The sequence below is a fragment of the Thalassophryne amazonica genome, chromosome 11 (assembly GCF_902500255.1).
Source record: "Thalassophryne amazonica chromosome 11, fThaAma1.1, whole genome shotgun sequence".
Classification (NCBI taxonomy): domain Eukaryota; kingdom Metazoa; phylum Chordata; class Actinopteri; order Batrachoidiformes; family Batrachoididae; genus Thalassophryne; species Thalassophryne amazonica.
Genome location: NC_047113.1, coordinates 9853502 through 9872981, shown reverse-complemented (window position 1 = coordinate 9872981; position 19480 = coordinate 9853502). Strand labels below are relative to the sequence as shown.

The 19480-nt window shown below is 41.0% G+C and overlaps 1 protein-coding gene across 1 annotated transcript in view; it reads right to left on the bottom strand.

Annotated features, from left to right (window-relative positions):
• Nucleotides 1-19480, bottom strand: part of si:ch211-26b3.4 (connector enhancer of kinase suppressor of ras 2) — a 438839-nt gene that overhangs the window by 89435 nt on the left and 329924 nt on the right. The window contains exons 14-15 of the mRNA XM_034181376.1: nt 2536-2573; nt 2384-2426 (exon numbers count right to left, since the gene is read on the bottom strand). Of these exons, the coding sequence (XP_034037267.1) occupies nt 2384-2426; nt 2536-2573 (81 nt within the window). The remainder of the gene's footprint in view (nt 1-2383; nt 2427-2535; nt 2574-19480) is intronic.

Here is a 19480-nt window from a genome sequence, read left to right as displayed (position 1 = left end):
ACATAAAGACATGGATGACCTCTAATTTCCTGCTTTTAAACTCAGATAAAACTGAAGTTATTGTACTTGGCCCCACAAATCTTAGAAGCATGGTGTCTAACCAGATCGTTACTCTGGATGGCATTTCCCTGATTTCTAGTAATACTGTGAGAAATCTTGGAGTTATTTTTGATCAGGATATGTCATTCAAAGCGCATATTAAACAAATATGTAGGACTGCCTTTTTGCATTTACGCAATATCTCTAAAATCAGAAAGGTCTTGTCTCAGAGTGATGCTGAAAAACTAATTCATGCATTTGTTTCCTCTAGGCTGGACTATTGTAATTCATTATTATCAGGTTGTCCTAAAAGTTCCCTAAAAAGCCTTCAGTTGGTTCAGAATGCTGCAGCTAGAGTACTGACGGGGACTAGCAGGAGAGAGCATATCTCACCCGTGTTGGCCTCCCTTCATTGGCTTCCTGTTAATGCTAGAATAGAATTTAAAATTCTTCTTCTTACTTATAAGGTTTTGAATAATCAGGTCCCATCTTATCTTAGGGACCTCGTAGTACCATATTACCCCATTAGAGCGCTTCGCTCTCAGACTGCGGGCTTACTTGTAGTTCCTAGGGTTTGTAAGAGTAGAATGGGAGGCAGAGCCTTCAGCTTTCAGGCTCCTCTCCTGTGGAACCAGCTCCCAATTCAGATCAGGGAGACAGATACCCTCTCTACTTTTAAGATTAGGCTTAAAACTTTCCTTTTCGCTAAGGCTTATAGTTAGGGCTGGATCGGGTGACCCTGGACCATCCCTTGGTTATGTTGCTTTAGACGTAGACTGTGTTTCATAATTATTGTATGGCCTTGCCTTGCAATGTGGAGCGCCTTGGGGCAACTGTTTGTTGTGATTTGGCGCTATACAAGAAAAAAGTTGATTGATTGATTGATCTGTAATGACACCATCAATGTTGAATGGTACATGCAGATTTTGGAGCAACACATGCTGCCATCCAAGCAACGTCTTTTTCAGGGACGTCCCTGCTTATTTCCACAAGACAATGCCAGACCTGTCACCCATTGAAAATGTGTGGGGCATTATGAAGCGCAAAATACGATAACGGAGACCTCGGACTGTTGAACAACTGAAGTCGTACATCAAGGAAGAATGGGAAAGAATTCCACCTACAAAGCTTCAACAATTTGTGTCCTCAGTTCCCAAACACTTATTGAGTGTTGTTAGAAGGAAATGTGATGTAACACAGTGGTAAACATACCAGTGTCCCAACTTTTTGAAACGTGTTCCAGGCATCCATTTCAAAATGAGCAAATATTTGCACAAAAACAATAAAGTTTATCAGTTTGACCATTAAATATCTTGTCTTTGTGTCTTTGTGTAGGTTGAAGAGGATTTGCAAATCATTGTATTCTGTTTTTATTTACATTTTACACAATGTCCCAACTTCATTGGAATTGGGGTCGTACAACATCTCATTTTATTTAAAAAAAAAGTATAAATTGTATGTTGTATTTATAAAATTAAATCAATACAATTTGCACTCAGGTGTAATAAAACAAGCACACATCCTTGATGTAATTGTTAATTTATTTTCTGTCTAGAAGCTGCATTTGCTAATTAGCATGTACTGTACTTAGCTTGCTTGCAAATAAATAACGTGTTCTACTAATGTCAGAGTGCTTTCGAGATAGTCCTTTCATTATTGAACTGCAGCAATAATGAAATACTAAATACATTGAAGGGACATTTTTGAAAATCACATGAAATACAGTGATTTCAGACATGGCTTCTTCCCTACAAGTGTCAATTTGTTAAATGAATTATTTCAAAGGAGGATTCAAAGGATTCAAAAATTTTAAATATGTTAGAATCATAGGTAGATAATTTTGTGCAACAAAGAAGCCAGCACTAATACAGTGCAATAATCCTGCAAACACTTTCATTATTTTCATTATTTGAAAGCTCTAATGAATAAAAATCAAACAGAATGTTGAGATTACTGTGCAATTAGTTCGGGTAATATTTCTTCTTGTATGTCATTTCAGATGCCGCTCTTCTTTGTCTAGCTGTGTGTTTGCATACAGCCAGGTTTTAATCGATTTCCTTGTATCACTGGATCTGGTTGCTAGGAGATTTCTGATGAAACTGTGAATCCTGTTTTTCAATCAATCAATCAATCAATTTTATTTATATAGCGCCAAATCACAACAAACAGTTGCCCCAAGGCGCTTTATATTGTAAGGCAAGGCCATTGCCTTTGTCTCATTAAAACTGGATTTGCAGTAACGTCACATTGTGCAGGAAGGGCAGCAGTGTTTAAATTTAGGCCGGTGAATAGTGTACATAAATGATGTCATGAAACAAGAGTAGAGCGCCATCTGCTGCCATACCTTCCTCATGGAGGCAGCTCCTGAGCTTCCTGAGCCTGAGTACCTGCAGAAGGACAGATGAGATGGAACATAACCACAGACGGGTCCCACAGAGTCTCCTATCAAACACAACCATGTGATCAAACCACAAACAACCACAAACACAAACCCACCTGTCAGTTGTGTCTGCACGCAGTGTATCTGCACCTCGCTGATAGAAAGAGAAGAACAAAGACTTGTTAAAAGTGCTTTGAATTTCTGCCACACCTCCATGAAAATTCAGTAAGATATCTTATATATTATATTCATTCCAATTCTAAGGTGGAACTATGCTAATATATAAAGGTATATCTAAATATCTAAAAGGGAAGAGTAACATAGGAGAGTAGAAAAGAGTAGAGTAGAGCCACTTAGGTGCCTGGTCTTGAGAACCAGGGATGGTAGGTTAAAAAGCTTTTTTATCCCATGGGAACTCTCCCTACCCACCCAAGCAACTCAAGAAAAAGGTATATATAATATAATATAATAAATAATAAGGCATAAGAAGGATAAGACATCACAGGAGAAGATTGTAGTATAGGTAATTTAGTATGTAGACTAGTAGTAAAATTAAATATAGTTAGTAGGCTTAGCTATAAATCTGGTATTGTATTATAGAAACAGAAGCTACGAGTGTGTGAGTGTACTGGTATCTATCTAAAGTAACTCTGTTAGCATACTATAGGAAAATAAAAGGTATAATCATTATGTTATCAAATGGAAACCTAAGAACATAGGTACTATATGTTGATATCTTTAAAGGAACACATAAACTGATGAATCATTAAAAATCTACACCATGTAAAATAAAATTGTAAATAGTGAGAATGAGCTAGTTATAGTAGAAGAGCTAAATTAGTCGTTGATATGCCAACCATACCCAGCGAGCTAACACGATAAACAAAAACGGTAATTAGTTAAAGAACCAACTATTTTGTAAGCTACGATGAACATTGCTACAGCCGGATAGATAAGCGAATGTTAGCTGTTAGGTATAACTAATTGTACCCCACTCCTCCAATATTACTTAAATATAATAATATTAAAAAGGGGGGAACAAGAAAAAGTAAAGCGTGTAGAAATGTATATGGAGACATAAGTACCGACATGTTCTGTAGATAAAATCCCATCTGAAAGTCTGCATAACTGTTTGCAGTCATAATGTCATTTGTGGTAGAATAACAATTAAGTGAAAACTACAATACAGCAAGGCCATCAACCTGTACTGAAATATAACAAATAGAATGGAAGGGGCCATAGTCTCCCTTTAAGACTTAAATATGTTTAGGATTTTGACACCATGTGTCAAATACGGTTGGGAACACTCAAGTGTCAGCCGACTGACATGGTCTGTGGTTTGTCTCTGTGACACACCCACACAGGCTGTTCCACCATTACGCTGCAACTGCTCCCCTTAGCTTAGGAAAGGGGGAGTTTGGTCAGCAGCTCCTTTCAATTTAAAGTCACAGTCACACAAACCAGTAATTTTTTACAAACCTTTTTTTCACCCTGCATGCCAGTGGTCGAGCAGGGTATTGTAATTGCTCACCTGTCTGGCTGTGTACAAAATAACTGAGAAATGCTTATTTTCACCAAACTTCACAGGAACATTCCTTGAATGAGTAGGGGAGGTGATGGTCTAGTGGTTAAAGCATTGGGCTTGAGACCAGAGGATCCTCGGTTCAAATCCTAGCCTGAACACATCCAGGAGTGGAGTAGGTAGAACCAGAGATAACTTCCTGAAATGGGGATGGGTGAAGTCAGCCCATGTGGCCACCCTAACCAAACCATGCAACATATTCTACATGATTGTGAACTGGGCTCAAATGTAACCCAACAAGACTTGAAGCCAACCAAGAAGCCCTGAAACCTGGCACGACAAGATATGATGTAATGCCAACAGACAAATGGGAGTACACCAGCAGACTGATGGCCACCTCCTTCAATACTTCTGCCACCATTTGGCATACCTCTGTCCTGTACCAGTGGTGTTAATTACGAAATCTGGAGTTACCCTGTTGTGAAATTATAATTTGCAAGGTAAAAATTTTTAAGATATTTGATTTAGATCAACTTGAGTCATTACCAAATATTCAATTGGTATTAAAATATTCAATATATTGATAAAAAAAAAAAATCAGTGTTGAACTGAAACAGTGTAGGATTCATGGACTCAATCCTTAAAGACTTTGTCATTGACAATAATTATTCATATTAGGATAATACATTACAAAGACAGCATCTAGTCAATAAATGCAACATAGGAAATCTTCAACGCATTTCTATCAGTAAGCTATTGCAACCTATATTTCGATTGGTGTTGTTGCATTTAATGAATCGTATTATACTTACATTATATTTACAGGAAGCTAATATAGGTCAACAAGATTTCTTCAAAACAGGCTTTTATGTTCCCAAAATGCTCTGAAGACACTGATATGATGGTTAGTCTTACAAAAACATGAGCTTAATAGTGTGAATATGTGCAGAATATGTTTTTAATCAGCTGTATTTTCTGGAGTGTAAGTCATGGTTTTTTACTAATTTGGGAGGTCCTGTGATACATGTGTGACTTACATACCAAAAAAAAAAAAAAAAATCACACATTCATTATTAATAATACTGATTCTTATAGCTATTTATATAGGGCTTTCCCAGGAATCGCAGCACGAACCAAAATCAGTTCAAACAATAAATTAATAAATGCCAAAAATAAGAAGTACAATACACAAAAATCCCAAATTAAAGAGCTGATAATACAGGAAAAAGGTGCGTCATACTCCAGTGCAACTTTTACTCTCGTGTGACTAAGATGCTTTTTTCCCCTACAAGAAGCATTTTTTTTTTTTTTTACAGGTGCGACTTATAGTCCAGTGCATCTTAATCTCAGGAAAATATGATCCCTTTTGCAGCTGGGTGTTATTTGAAAGAATCTCACCGTTCCCCCAGTTCTTTGAGTGTTTATGTTGAAATTAGCTTCCTTTAAGCAAAATTTATGCCTAAAACAATTTGTTTTATGCTTCTCTCACACATGCAAAATTCAAAAACAAAATGCATGAGATCGTAATGTTATTGCATCATTGTCGCAGGTTATAATCACTGGTAGTGTGACAGTTGTGTGATTTTATGTTTTATTGTTGGTTTTCTCCACCTTTTTTTTCTATTTTCATCTGGCTTTACTACCAACAGGCACTGACAGTGTTCAGCAATTGGCTCCAGCCTTTGGGGTTAATGTGTGAATATTTTGCAGTTTATCAACATTTTTTGAAGATTTCCAAACTGAGATAATGCTGTATCTGTTGTGACTTCATTGCAATGTAACGAATTATCTGCGAGAAGCAACTCGAGGTTAATTATGATATGAGGTCTGTTAGAAAAGTAACAGACCTTTTTATTTTATGCAAAAAATATATGGATTTGATTTACGTCAGCCAAGCTTGAACCTTCATGCACATGCGTGAGTTTTTTCACGCCTGTCGGTTGCATCATTCGCCTGTGGGCAGGCTTTGAGTGAGCACTGGTCCACCCCTTTCGTCGTTTTTTCATTGTCAGGAGAATGTCTGAACGGCTGCCGTTTTGTTGCATTAAAATGTTTTCAGGAACCGTGTGAGACAGCCAGGTGGAAACCATTCGATAAATTCAGATGGCTTTCGGTGAAAATTTTATGGGCTTCACAGAGATTAAGGAGTGTTACTACCGCTTTAAGGACGGCCCACAGCGGCTGAGGGCCGTCCTCCGAGCCGCGATCAACAGGCTGAAATGACCATTTAATTTCTAAACGGGTGGCTGTATGGATCCGGGACCATCGTGTGAAATTTCTCTGGTTATCACAAGAGCTGGACATCAGCCATTTTCCAGCAGCCGTGCGGAGGCTTCGCGCGTCACGATGGATTTGCTGATGGAGCGAGACAAAGAACACCTCCATTTTGGAGTGTCAGAGGACAAGTTGGGACATACCCAGCTCTCCACAATTTCTCTTATACTCACTCGACTGAAGCCGAGTATTCTCGCTCCATCAGCAGCTCCGTCATGATGCGCGAAGCCTCCGCAGGTCTTTTCATGACAAAATCTCTTGTAAAAGGGAAATCTACCGGAAAATGGCTGATGTCCAGCTCTTGTGATAACCAGAGAAATTGCACACGACAGTCCAGAAGCCATACAGCCATCCGTTTAGAAATGATCTGGTGGTTTCTGCCTGTCGATCGCGGCTCGGAGCGCGGTGCGCCGTGCGCCGTGCGCCATTGTGGGCTGTGCGCCATTGTGGGCCGTCCTTAAAGCGGTAGTAACACTCCTTAATCTCCGTGAAGCCCATAAAATTTTCACCGAAAGCCATCTGAATTTTCCGAATGGTTTCCACCTGCCTGTCGCTAACAGCTTCTGAAAAAATTCTGATGGAACAAAGCCCAAATCATTCTGCCATTTCCTCGCAATGGAAAAACGACGAGAGGGGTGGACCAGTGCTCACTCAAAGCCTGCCCACAGGTGAATGACGCAACTGACAGGCGTGAAAGAACTCACGCATGCGCACGAAGGTTCAAGCTTGGCTGACGTAAAAACATATGAATCAAATCCATAAATGTTTTGCATAAAATAAAAAGATCCATTACTTTTCTAACAGGCCTCGTATGTTTATGACAAGTGCAGGTTTTTTTGTTGCATATGTATGTAAAGGAAGTCCGTACCTCAACCCTTATTTGCTCTGTGATGTTATGACAACCACCAGTGGGAGAATGACAGATATATACTTGTCTTCCAATGGAAAGAAGCCAAAAGCAGCTACTCTAAATTTAAAGTGATAAACGTGATAAAAGTGACGTCCCTGAAAAAGACGCTACTTGGATGGCAGCATGTGTTGCTCCAAAACCTGGATGTACCTTTCAGCATTGATGGTGCCATCACAGATGTGTAAGTTGCCCATGCCATGGGCACTAACACATCACAGATGCTGGCTTTTGAACTTTGCGCTGGTAACAATTTGGATGGTCTTTTTCCTCTTTTGTCCAGAGGACATGACGTCCATGATTTCCAAAAACAATTTGAAATGGGGACTCATCAAACCACAGCACACTTTTCCACTTTGCGTCTGTCCATTTCAAATGAGCTCAGGCCCAGAGAAGGCAGCGGTGTTTCTGGATGTTGTTGATGTTTGGCTTTCACTTTGCATGGTAGAGTTTTAACTTGCACTTGTAGATGTAGCGACGAACTGTTTTAACTGACAATGGTTTTCTGAAGTGTTCCTGAGCCAACACGGTAAGATCCTTTACACAATGATGTCAGTTTTTAATGCAGTGCCACCTGAGGGATTGAAGGTCACGGGCATTCAATGTTGGTTTTCGGCCTTGCTGCTTATGCATAGAAATTTCTCCAGATTCTCTGAATTTTCTGATTATATTATGGACTGTAGATGATGGAATCCCTAAATTCCTTGCAATTGAACATTGACAAACATTGTTCTTAAACTGTTGGACTATCTTTCATGCAGTTGTTCACAAAGTGGTGATCCTCGCCCCATCTTTGCTTGCGAATGGCTGAGACTTTTGGGGATGCTCCTTTTATTCCCAATCATGAGTGTCCTCAGTTCCCACAAACTTATTGAGTGTTGTTAGAGGGAAAGGTGATGTAACACTGGTAAAAAATACCACTGTCCCAGCTTTTTTGAAACGTGTTGCTTGCATCTATTTCAAAATGAGCAAATATTTGCACAAAAACAATAATGTTTATCAGTCTGAACATTAAGAGCTTCTGACAGAGTAAATCAATCATTTCTAAAAATATGTGGAAAGTGGTAATCGATGTATCTTGCCTATTCTTTGGGGGTTGGGCACCCATGACCTAACAACAATGTCCATGTATTGCATTGGCTGCTGTGCTCCCTGGTTACCATGGAAATGGAGATATGTTTTAGGCCCACTCCCGGGTCATAAATCCAGGAGTGTGCGACTCCGAAACTCGAGAAAATGACCCAGGAATAACGTCTTGTTTCTGAAATTATTAGTGAGCCAATTAAAATATCCTGGTAATATTTGTTAGCCATTGGATAGTCCTTTATAACTGTGTGTTGAAGTTCAGCTAGCATCCACTCATTCCTTGGCTTCACAGTCATCGAAATAGCACTGAAATGCCCAAATTTTATGTTTGGCCAAAACCATGAAAACAGTAAATTTTCTGCTTGTTTTATTGAAATGGAGATTGTTCTGTACTATCAAGAAGAATTGAATATGTTAAAACAATGTTTTGGGAAGAGGGGTGTGAAAAAAATTGGTTGCACTCTATATCCTGCTGAGCTATCAGTGTGTTTATCTATGGGGGGTACAGCACAAGTGGAAAATCACGCTTTTTCATCTGTGCAAAACACAGGAAAAACACAATAATAAACAGATTCCCTGGCCATAGAAACAATAAATAACTTTCGGCCAACACACTCTATGAACCTGTTCACCCTGACAGCACCAAATAGCATCTCTCAGGCCAAACAATGCATGCAAGTAATGGTTGTATTTCAGGGTTATGAGCGCTGCAATGGGTGTGAACCAGACACAACCAGCTATGTCCTGGTCTCAAAATGAGTGCATACAATATCCATACCACTTCAGCTACGTCTTTTCAGGTCCATTTGGAGCTCCAGTCAGAAGTAGCAGACCACTGCTAGACCCATGCTTTGAGCTGTCCCCAGGAATCAGCCTACCAAGCTTCCTGTGACCACCAACATCCCCTTGGATGCAAAGCTTGTCAGGCACTGGAGGCTTGCCTACATGACATATGCAGTGCATTTGATGTGGTCTCTTTTCCAAGCGAGGTCATCAGAGCTGACATGCAGTACCGGTTCTCAGAATTCCAGAAAGCTGTGCAGGCATGGAAGGAGCACCAGATGCGAAGCGTCCATCAGGTGTGTTGGGGTGGTTATACTTGGAGTACTGGACCTCAACATTATGATTATTTCCATTGCGTACTGTTGACCACTGCAAGCTGAGAGTTGGTGCTTGGGTATTCTTGATATTCCTTTTTGTAACTGTCGCATCTCCCAGCACGGCACCGTCAGCAGTGGCATCTCCCAGCATGGCACCGTCAGCAGTGGTATCTCCCAGCATGGCACCGTCAGCAGTGGCATCTCCCAGCATTGCAACATCAGCAGTGGCATCTCCCAGCATGGCACCGTCAGCAGTGGTATCTCCCAGCATGGCACCATCAGAGGTAGTCCTTTCACCATCAGCAGAAGTCCCTTCAGCCAGCCTGTTCTTTTGCCCAGAGGAAGTTTGTGAGAGTTCTTTCAGCACATACAATGAACTGCAGGCTCATCTGGACTTCGCTAACCATCAGAATCCTGTCTTGACATCTATGGATCATGCAAAGCTTGCATTTGCTGGAAAGGTTGAGGAACACCTGCAGAGTGTACCATTCTTAGCTGCTGATACCTGTGAGCTGGCTGGGGTACCAACAGAGATGGGCTGGGCTCTGAAATCGACCACTGTACCTATCCGCTTCTCTGACAAACAGAGGGTTTTCCTCCAAGGAAAGTTCATGGAGGGGGAGAGGACTGGCACCAAACTAGATGGGGTCACAGTTTCCAAAAACATGAGAGCTGCACAAGACGCTTCAGGCACCTGCTTGTTTCAGTTTGGTGATTTTTTTGTCACCCCAACAAGTAACAAGCTACTTCTCAAGGTTAGCAAGTAAGCGGGGACACAGAACTCTTCTGGACCTGGATGCAGCTGAAGACCGCAGCACTGCGGTTGCTGAGAGTGGTGTCACAGAAGTTGTAGAGGCTGTGACGTCCAGTCTGAAGGTCACCCATCCCATAGTTTTCTAAGTTGGTGACAGTGAGGTTAACCTTTGTGACCAGTACACCAGAGGCAGTCTGTCAAAGTTCTGCATTGCTGATCTGAGGTCTGTTTGTGAGAACTTTGATATCGAGGTGACTGGGTCAGGCAAACGTAAACAGCCTTACATTGCAGCTTTGCAGGATGTTTTAGCTGTGTGTGAATGCCATGCACTTTCTTGAAATATTTAGTCTTGGCACCAGAAAAGGACTTCTGTGTAAGTTTGTACTGTAGTGATCTATCCGCATATACATGTATTGTATATGTACAAGAGCTGTCACTTTGACTCAAGTGCTGTTCTGAAATTCTCATCAGGAAAATACAAGGTTTTGACTATCTGGAGAATAGTGAACCATTGTTAAAGAACTTACCCTTGCAAAATTATTCACTTTCTCCAGTCCCCACTTCTCACTTGACCCAATGGACAAAACATAATGCCACCGACATCGCCTCAGAATAATTTCTGGAACAGCCCTCATAATGTTGAGTTCTGTGCAATATTGATGTACTCGCTAGAGAAAATTGTGGATTTCTGTTAGTAATGATATAAACTAATTGTTTTGGTGTAGAGATTCACTATAATTAGCTGATCACATGATGGAAGATAAATTATTCCTTACTGTCAGACCAGCTCAAGATTGGACATCATTAAAGTTTGATTTTCTTCACGTCAAAAATCAATCAACTTCAGTATTTTGAGTACTGTTTTTAATAATAACATGTGAAATATATATTTTTGGTGTCAGTCCATGACCATAATGACATTAGGGTAACTTTAAGGCTAAGAAAATGACATCAGTGTTGGCAGAGACTGCCAAATATGTTTATTTAGATATTGTCCAGACCCACATTACGGTAAAAATAAATTTGCGTGTACCAACTCTTAATGTCGAGTGCAACCAATTTTTTTTTTTGCTATATCAATCAATCAACTTTTTTCTTGTATAGCGCCAAATCACAACAAACAGTTGCCCCAAGGCGCTCCACATTGCAAGGCAAGGCCATACAATAATTATGAAACACAGTCTACGTCTAAAGCAACATAACCAAGGGATGGTCCAGGGTCACCCGATCCAGCCCTAACTATAAGCCTTAGCGAAAAGGAAAGTTTTAAGCCTAATCTTAAAAGTAGAGAGGGTATCTGTCTCCCTGATCTGAATTGGGAGCTGGTTCCACAGGAGAGGAGCCTGAAAGCTGAAGGCTCTGCCTCCCATTCTACTCTTACAAACCCTAGGAACTACAAGTAAGCCCGCAGTCTGAGAGCGAAGCGCTCTAATGGGGTAATATGGTACTACGAGGTCCCTAAGATAAGATGGGACCTGATTATTCAAAACCTTATAAGTAAGAAGAAGAATTTTAAATTCTATTCTAGCATTAACAGGAAGCCAATGAAGGGAGGCCAACACGGGTGAGATATGCTCTCTCCTGCTAGTCCCCGTCAGTACTCTAGCTGCAGCATTCTGAACCAACTGAAGGCTTTTTAGGGAACTTTTAGGACAACCTGATAATAATGAATTACAATAGTCCAGCCTAGAGGAAACAAATGCATGAATTAGTTTTTCAGCATCACTCTGAGACAAGACCTTTCTGATTTTAGAGATATTGCGTAAATGCAAAAAGGCAGTCCTACATATTTGTTTAATATGCGCTTTGAATGACATATCCTGATCAAAAATAACTCCAAGATTTCTCACAGTATTACTAGAGATCAGGGAAATGCCATCCAGAGTAACGATCTGGTTAGACACCATGCTTCTAAGATTTGTGGGGCCAAGTACAATAACTTCAGTTTTATCTGAGTTTAAAAGCAGGAAATTAGAGGTCATCCATGTCTTTATGTCTGTAAGACAATCCTGCAGTTTAGCTAATTGGTGCGTATCCTCTGGCTTCATGGATAGATAAAGCTGGGTATCATCTGCGTAACAATGAAAATTTAAGCAATACCGTCTAATAATACTGCCCAAGGGAAGCATGTATAAAGTGAATAAAATTGGTCCTAGCACAGAACCTTGTGGAACTCCATAATTAACTTTAGTCTGTGAAGAAGATTCCCCATTTACATGAACAAACTGTAATCTATTAGACAAATATGATTCAAACCACCGCAGCGCAATGCCTTTAATACCTATGACATGCTCTAATCTCTGTAATACAATTTTATGGTCAACAGTATCAAAAGCAGCACTGAGGTCCAACAGAACAAGCACAGAGATAAGTCCACTGTCCGAAGCCATAAGAAGATCATTTGTAACCTTCACTAATGCTGTTTCTGTACTATGATGAATTCTAAAACCTGACTGAAACTCTTCAAATAGACCATTCCTCTGCAGGTGATCAGTTAGCTGTTTTACAACTACCCTCTCAAGAATCTTTGAGAGAAAAGGAAGGTTGGAGATTGGCCTATAATTAGCTAAGATAGCTGGGTCAAGTGATGGCTTTTTAAGTAATGGTTTAATTACTGCCACCTTAAAGGCCTGTGGTACATAACCAACTAACAAAGATAGATTGATCATATTTAAGATTGAAGCATTAAATAATGGTAGGACTTCCTTGAGCAGCCTGGCAGGAATGGGGTCTAATAAGCATGTTGATGGTTTGGATGAAGTAACTAATGAAAATAACTCAGACAGAACAATCGGAGAGAAAGAGTCTAACCAAATACCGGCATCACTGAAAGCAGCCAAAGATAACGATACATCTTTGGGATGGTTATGAGTAATTTTTTCTCTAATAGTCAAAATTTTGTTAGCAAAGAAAGTCATGAAGTCATTACTAGTTAAAGTTAATGGAATACTCAGCTCAATAGAGCTCTGACTCTTTGTCAGCCTGGCTACAGTGCTGAAAAGAAACCTGGGGTTGTTCTTATTTTCTTCAATTAGTGATGAGTAGAAAGATGTCCTAGCTTCACGAAGGGCTTTCTTATAGAGCAACAAACTCTTTTTCCAGGCTAAGTGAAGATCTTCTAAATTAGTGAGACGCCATTTCCTCTCCAACTTACGGGTTATCTGCTTTAAGCTACGAGTTTGTGAGTTATACCACGGAGTCAGACACTTCTGATTTAAAGCTCTCTTTTTCAGAGGAGCTACAGCATCCAAAGTTGTCTTCAATGAGGATGTAAAACTATTGACAAGATACTCTAACTCCCTTACAGAGTTTAGGTAGCTACTCTGCTCTGTGTTGGTATATGACATTAGAGAACATAAAGAAGGAATCATATCCTTAAACCTAGTTACAGCGCTTTCTGAAAGACTTCTAGTGTAATGAAACTTATTCCCCACTGCAGGGTAGTCCATCAGGGTAAATGTAAATGTTATTAAAAATGATCAGACAAAAGGGAGTTTTCAGGGAATACTGTTAAGTCTTCTATTTCCATACCATAAGTCAGAACAAGATCTAAAATATGATTAAAGTGGTGGGTGGACTCATTTACTTTTTGAGCAAAGCCGATAGAGTCTAATAATAGATTAAATGCAGTGTTGAGGCTGTCATTCTCAGCATCTGTGTGGATGTTAAAATCGCCCACTATAATTATCTTATCTGAGCTAAGCACTAAGTCAGACAAAAGGTCTGAAAATTCACAGAGAAACTCACAGTAACGACCAGGTGGACGATAGATAATAACAAATAAAACTGGTTTTTGGGACTTCCAATTTGGATGGACAAGACTAAGAGACAAGCTTTCAAATGAATTAAAGCTCTGTCTAGGTTTTTGATTAATTAATAAGCTGGAATGGAAGACTGCTGCTAATCCTCCGCCCCGGCCCGTGCTACGAGCATTCTGACAGTTAGTGTGACTCGGGGGTTTGACTCATTTAAACTAACATATTCATCCTGCTGTAACCAAGTTTCTGTTAGGCAGAATAAATCAATACGTTGATCAATTATTATATAATTTACCAACAGGGACTTAGAAGAAAGAGACCTAATGTTTAATAGACCACATTTAACTGTTTTAGTCTGTGGTGCAATTGAAGGTGCTATATTATTTTTTCTTTTTGAATTTTTATGCTTAAATAGATTTTTGCTAGTTATTGGTGGTCTGGGAGCAGGCACCGTCTCTACGGGGATGGGGTAATAGGGGGATGGCAGGGGGAGAGAAGCTGCAGAGAGGTGTATAAGACCACAGCTCTGCCTCCTGGTCCCAACGCTAGACAGTCACAGTTTGGAGGATCCCAAAAAATTGGCCAGATTTCTAGAAATGAGAGCTGCTCCCTCTAAAGTGGGATGGATGCCGTCTCTCCTAACAAGACCAGGTTTTCCCCAGAAGCTTTGCCAATTATCAATGAAGCTCACCTCATTTTTTGGACACCACTCAGACAGCCAGCAATTCAAGGAGAACATGCGGCTAAACATGTCACTCCCGGTCTGATTGGGGAGGGGCCCAGAGAAAACAACAGAGTCCGACATTGTTTTTGCAAAGTTACACACCGATTCAATGTTAATTTTAGTGACCTCCGATTGGCGTAACCGAGTGTCATTACTGCCGACGTGAATTACAATCTTACCAAATTTACGCTTAGCCTTAGCCAGCAATTTCAAATGTCCTTCGATGTCGCCTGCTCTGGCCCCCGGAAGACAATTGACAATGGTTGCTGGTGTCGCTAACTTCACATTTCTCAAAACAGAGTCGCCAATAACCAGAGTTTGATCCTCGGCGAGTGTATCGTCGAGTGGGGAAAAACGGTTAGAGATGTGAACGGGTTGACGGTGTACACGGGGCTTCTGTTTAGGGCTACGCTTCCTCCTCACAGTCACCCAGTCAGCCTGCCTTCCCGACTGCACGGGGTCTGCCAGGGGGGAACTAACGGCGGCTAAACTACCTTGGTCCGCACCGACTACAGGGACCTGGCTAGCTGTAGAATTTTCCACGGTGCGGAGCCGAGCCTCCAATTCGCCCAGCCTGGCCTCCAAAGCTACGAATAAGCTGCACTTATTACATGTACCGTTACTGCTAAAAGAGGCCGAGGAATAACTAAACATTTCACACCCAGAGCAGAAAAGTACGGGAGAGACAGGAGAAGCCGCCATGCTAAAACGGCTAAGAGCTAGTAGCTACGCTAAGCTAGCGGATTCCCAAACAGGGAATCCGACACTAGACAGGCTGTGGAGCAGCACAGGTAACGCACGACAACAGTGCTAAAATAAAATAAAAATCCACTAGACAGGCTGTGGAGCAGCACAGGCAACGCACGACAACAGTGCTAAAACAAAATAAAAATCCACTAGACAGGCTGTGGAGCAGCACAGGTAACGCACGACAACAGTGCTAAAATAAAATAAAAATCCACTAGACAGGCTGTGGAGCTAAAATAAAATAAAAATCCACTAGGCAGGCTGTGGAGCAGCACGACAACAGTGCTAAAAAATAAAATAAAAATAAAAACGAAAGCGTTAGCAAGCTAGTTAGCTTGCCAACGCTGATGAAGGTTAGCTGATAAAAGAGCTCCGTCGCGATGCTTCGACCGTTAGAGGTCTTCTTTAGGCGTTGGAGCACGGTGAAAAAGTAAAAAAAAGTAAAAAAGTCTTGAAAAAGACTGTTAATTCAAAGAACTCAAACAGCTCAGTTCAAACAGCTAACAGATACAGCAGAACACCGCTGTGCTCCGGAACCAGAAAAAAGTCCACCCTCCACTACAATCTATATATACTGTATAGGTATCCTCCTTCATACACAGCCTACATACATACATACCACACTCTGAGAATGATCTCCATTTTTGAGGTCTTGTTGTCAATATGATCATTTTTTCCTGAAATCTCGCCAAATTGAAAATAGCATAGAAGTGCCTGATAGAAGTGTCCAAAATGTATAATATGTGCATAAATACTCATAAAATGTTGTGTATGTAATAAAAATATATACTTTGCTCTACACCATGATATACACTCAACAAAAATGTAAACGCAACACTTTTGGTTTTGCTCCCATTTTGTATGAGATGAACTCAAAGATCTAAAACTTTTTCCACATACACAATATCACCATTTCCCTCAAATATTGTTCACAAACCAGTCTAAATCTGTGATAGTGAGCACTTCTCCTTTGCTGAGATAATCCATTCCACCTCACAGGTGTGCCATATCAAGATGCTGATTAGACACCATGATTAGTGCACAGGTGTGCCTTAGACTGTCCACAATAAAAGGCCACTCTGAAAGGTGCAGTTTTGTTTTATTGGGGGGGAATACCAGTCAGTATCTGGTGTGACCACCATTTGCCTCATGCAGTGCAACACATCTCCTTCGCATAGAGTTGATCAGGTTGTCAATTGTGGCCTGTGGAATGTTGGTCCACTCCTCTTCAATGGCTGTGCGAAGTTGCTGGATATTGGCAGGAACTGGTACACTCTGTCGTATACGCCGGTCCAGAGCATCCCAAACATGCTCAATGGGTGACATGTCTGGTGAGTATGCCAGCCATGCAAGAACTGGGACATTTTCAGCTTCCAAGAATTATGCACAGATCCTTGCAACATGGGGCCGTGCATTATCCTGCTGCAACATGAGGTGATGTTCTTGGATGTATGGCACAACAATGGGCCTCAGGATCTCGTCATGGTATCTCTGTGCATTCAAAATGCCATCAATAAAATGCACCTGTGTTCTTCGTCCATAACAGACGCCTGCCCATACCATAACCCCACCGCCACCATGGGCCACTCGATCCACAACATTGACATCAGAAAACCGCTCACCCACACGACGCCACACACGCTGTCTGCCATCTGTCCTGAACAGTGTGAACCGGGATTCATCCATGAAGAGAACACCTCTCCAACGTGACAAACGCCAGCGAATGTGAGCATTTGCCCACTCAAGTCGATTACGACGACGAACTGGAGTCAGGTCGAGACCCCGATGAGGACGACGAGCATGCAGATGAGCTTCCCTGAGATGGTTTCTGACAGTTTGTGCAGAAATTCTTTGGTTATGCAAACCAATTGTTTCAGCAGCTGTCCGAGTGGCTGGTCTCAGACGATCTTGGAGGTGAACATGCTGGATGTGGAGGTCCTGGGCTGGTGTGGTTACACGTGGTCTGCGGTTGTGAGGCTGGTTGGATGTACTGCCAGATTCTCTGAAACGCCTTTGGAGATGGCTTATCGTAGAGAAATGAACATTAATACACGAGCAACAGCTCTGGTTGACATTCCTGCTGTCAGCATGCCAACTGCACGCTCCCTCAAATCTTGCGACATCTGTGGCATTGTGCTGTGTGATAAAACTGCACCTTTCAGAGTGGCCTTTTACTGTGGGCAGTCTAAGGCACACCTGTGCACTAATCATGGTGTCTAATCAGCATCTTGATATGGCACACCTGTGAGGTGGGATGGATTATCTCAGCAAAGGAGAAGTGCTCACTATCACAGATTTAGACTGGTTTGTGAACAATATTTGAGGGAAATGGTGATATTGTGTATGTGGAAAAAGTTTTAGATCTTTGAGTTCATCTCATACAAAATGGGAGCAAAACCAAAAGTGTTGCGTTTATATTTTTGTTGAGAGAGAACTTGAATGCTAAAAAGTCACTAAAATCTCGTCAAATCTTGGTCTGTCATCGGCCATTTTGGGGGGTTTGGGGATACTTACATGTAAGGGCTTGTTACTATGGGAACTAAGATGAATTCAGAAGAAATGTTTTGTGGTTTGTCACTATATACCATGGCCTTCATGTGTGTAAAGTTTTATCCAAATACGCCAACCCCCACTTTCCACCCCATGATTGATTTACTCTGTCAGAAGCTCTTAAATATATTGTCTTTGTGGTGTATTCAATTGAATACAAGTTGAAGGTGATTTGCAAATCATTGTATTCTGTTTTTATTTACATTTTAAACAATGTCCCAACTTCATTGGAATTGGGGTTGTACAACATTCCATTTTCACCTTATTTTTTGGAACATTCCATCTTTCAGTGAAAGAAAATATCCTTTGCCTTGCACAAGTGTTCAATATTTGTTTTATATGACACCTAAATAGATCGAGTGGAGTTGTTCAATGGAGTGAATTGCATGGAACCAAAATGAACAGTAAATGGAACCAAACTGCATGACAAGTGACATAAATCATACATTGACTTATTTTTCTGCACAATGGGACAAACAGTCAATGCGACCTGACATACAATCCACCAATCCCTGTCATTTATTTAGGTGTTACTGAATATTAAACAACAAAAGGACAATAGCATATCCAGATTATGCAGATTCATGGGAAGAAAGCAAAGAAAGTTTTTAGAAAACTGCGTAGAAGGTACAACCCAAATTCCAATGAAGTTTGGACGTTGAGTAAAGAGAATACAATGATTTGCAAATCCTCTTCAACCTATATTCAATTGAATACACCACAAAGACAAGATATTTAATGTTCAAACTGAAAAACTTGGTTGTTTTTGTGCAAATATTTGCTCATTTTTAAATGGATGCCTGCATCACCTTTCCTTCTAACAACACTCAATAAGAGTTTGGGAACTGAGGACACAAATTGTTGAAGCTTTGTAGGTGGAATTCTTTCCCATTCTTGCTTGATGTACGACTTCAGTTGTTCACAGTCCGGGGTCTCCGTTGTCATATTTTGCGCTTCATAATGCGCCACACATTTTCAATGGGCAACAGGTCTGGACTGCAGGCAGGCCAGTCTAGTACCCCCACTCTTTTACTACGAAGCCACACTGTTGTAACATGTGCAGAATGTTGCTTGGCATTGTCTTGCTGAAATAAGCAGGGACGTGCCTGAAAAAGACATTGCTTGGATGGCAGCATGTGTTGCTCCAAAACCTGGATGTACCTTTCAGCATTGATGGTGCCATCACAGATGTGTAAGTTGCCATGGGCACTAACACAACCCCATACCATCACAGATGCTGGCTTTTGAGCTGGTAACAATCTGGATAGTCTTTTTCCTCTTTTGTCTGGAGGACACGACATCCATGATTTCCAAAAACAATTTGAAATGTGGACTCATCAGACCACAGCACACTTTTCCACTTTGCGTCTGTCCATTTCAAATGAGCTCGGGTCCAGAGAAGGCAGCAGCGTTTCTGGATGTTGTTGATGTATGGCTTTCACTTTGCATGCTAGAGTTTTAACTTGCACTTGTAGATGTAGCGATGAACTATGTTAACTGATAATGGTTTTCTGAAGTGTTCCTGAGCCCAAGCGGTAAGATCCTTTAAACGATGTCAGTTTTTAATGCAGTGCCACCTGAGGGATCGAAGGTCATGGGCATTCAATGTTGGTTTTCGGCCTTGCTGCTTACGTGTAGA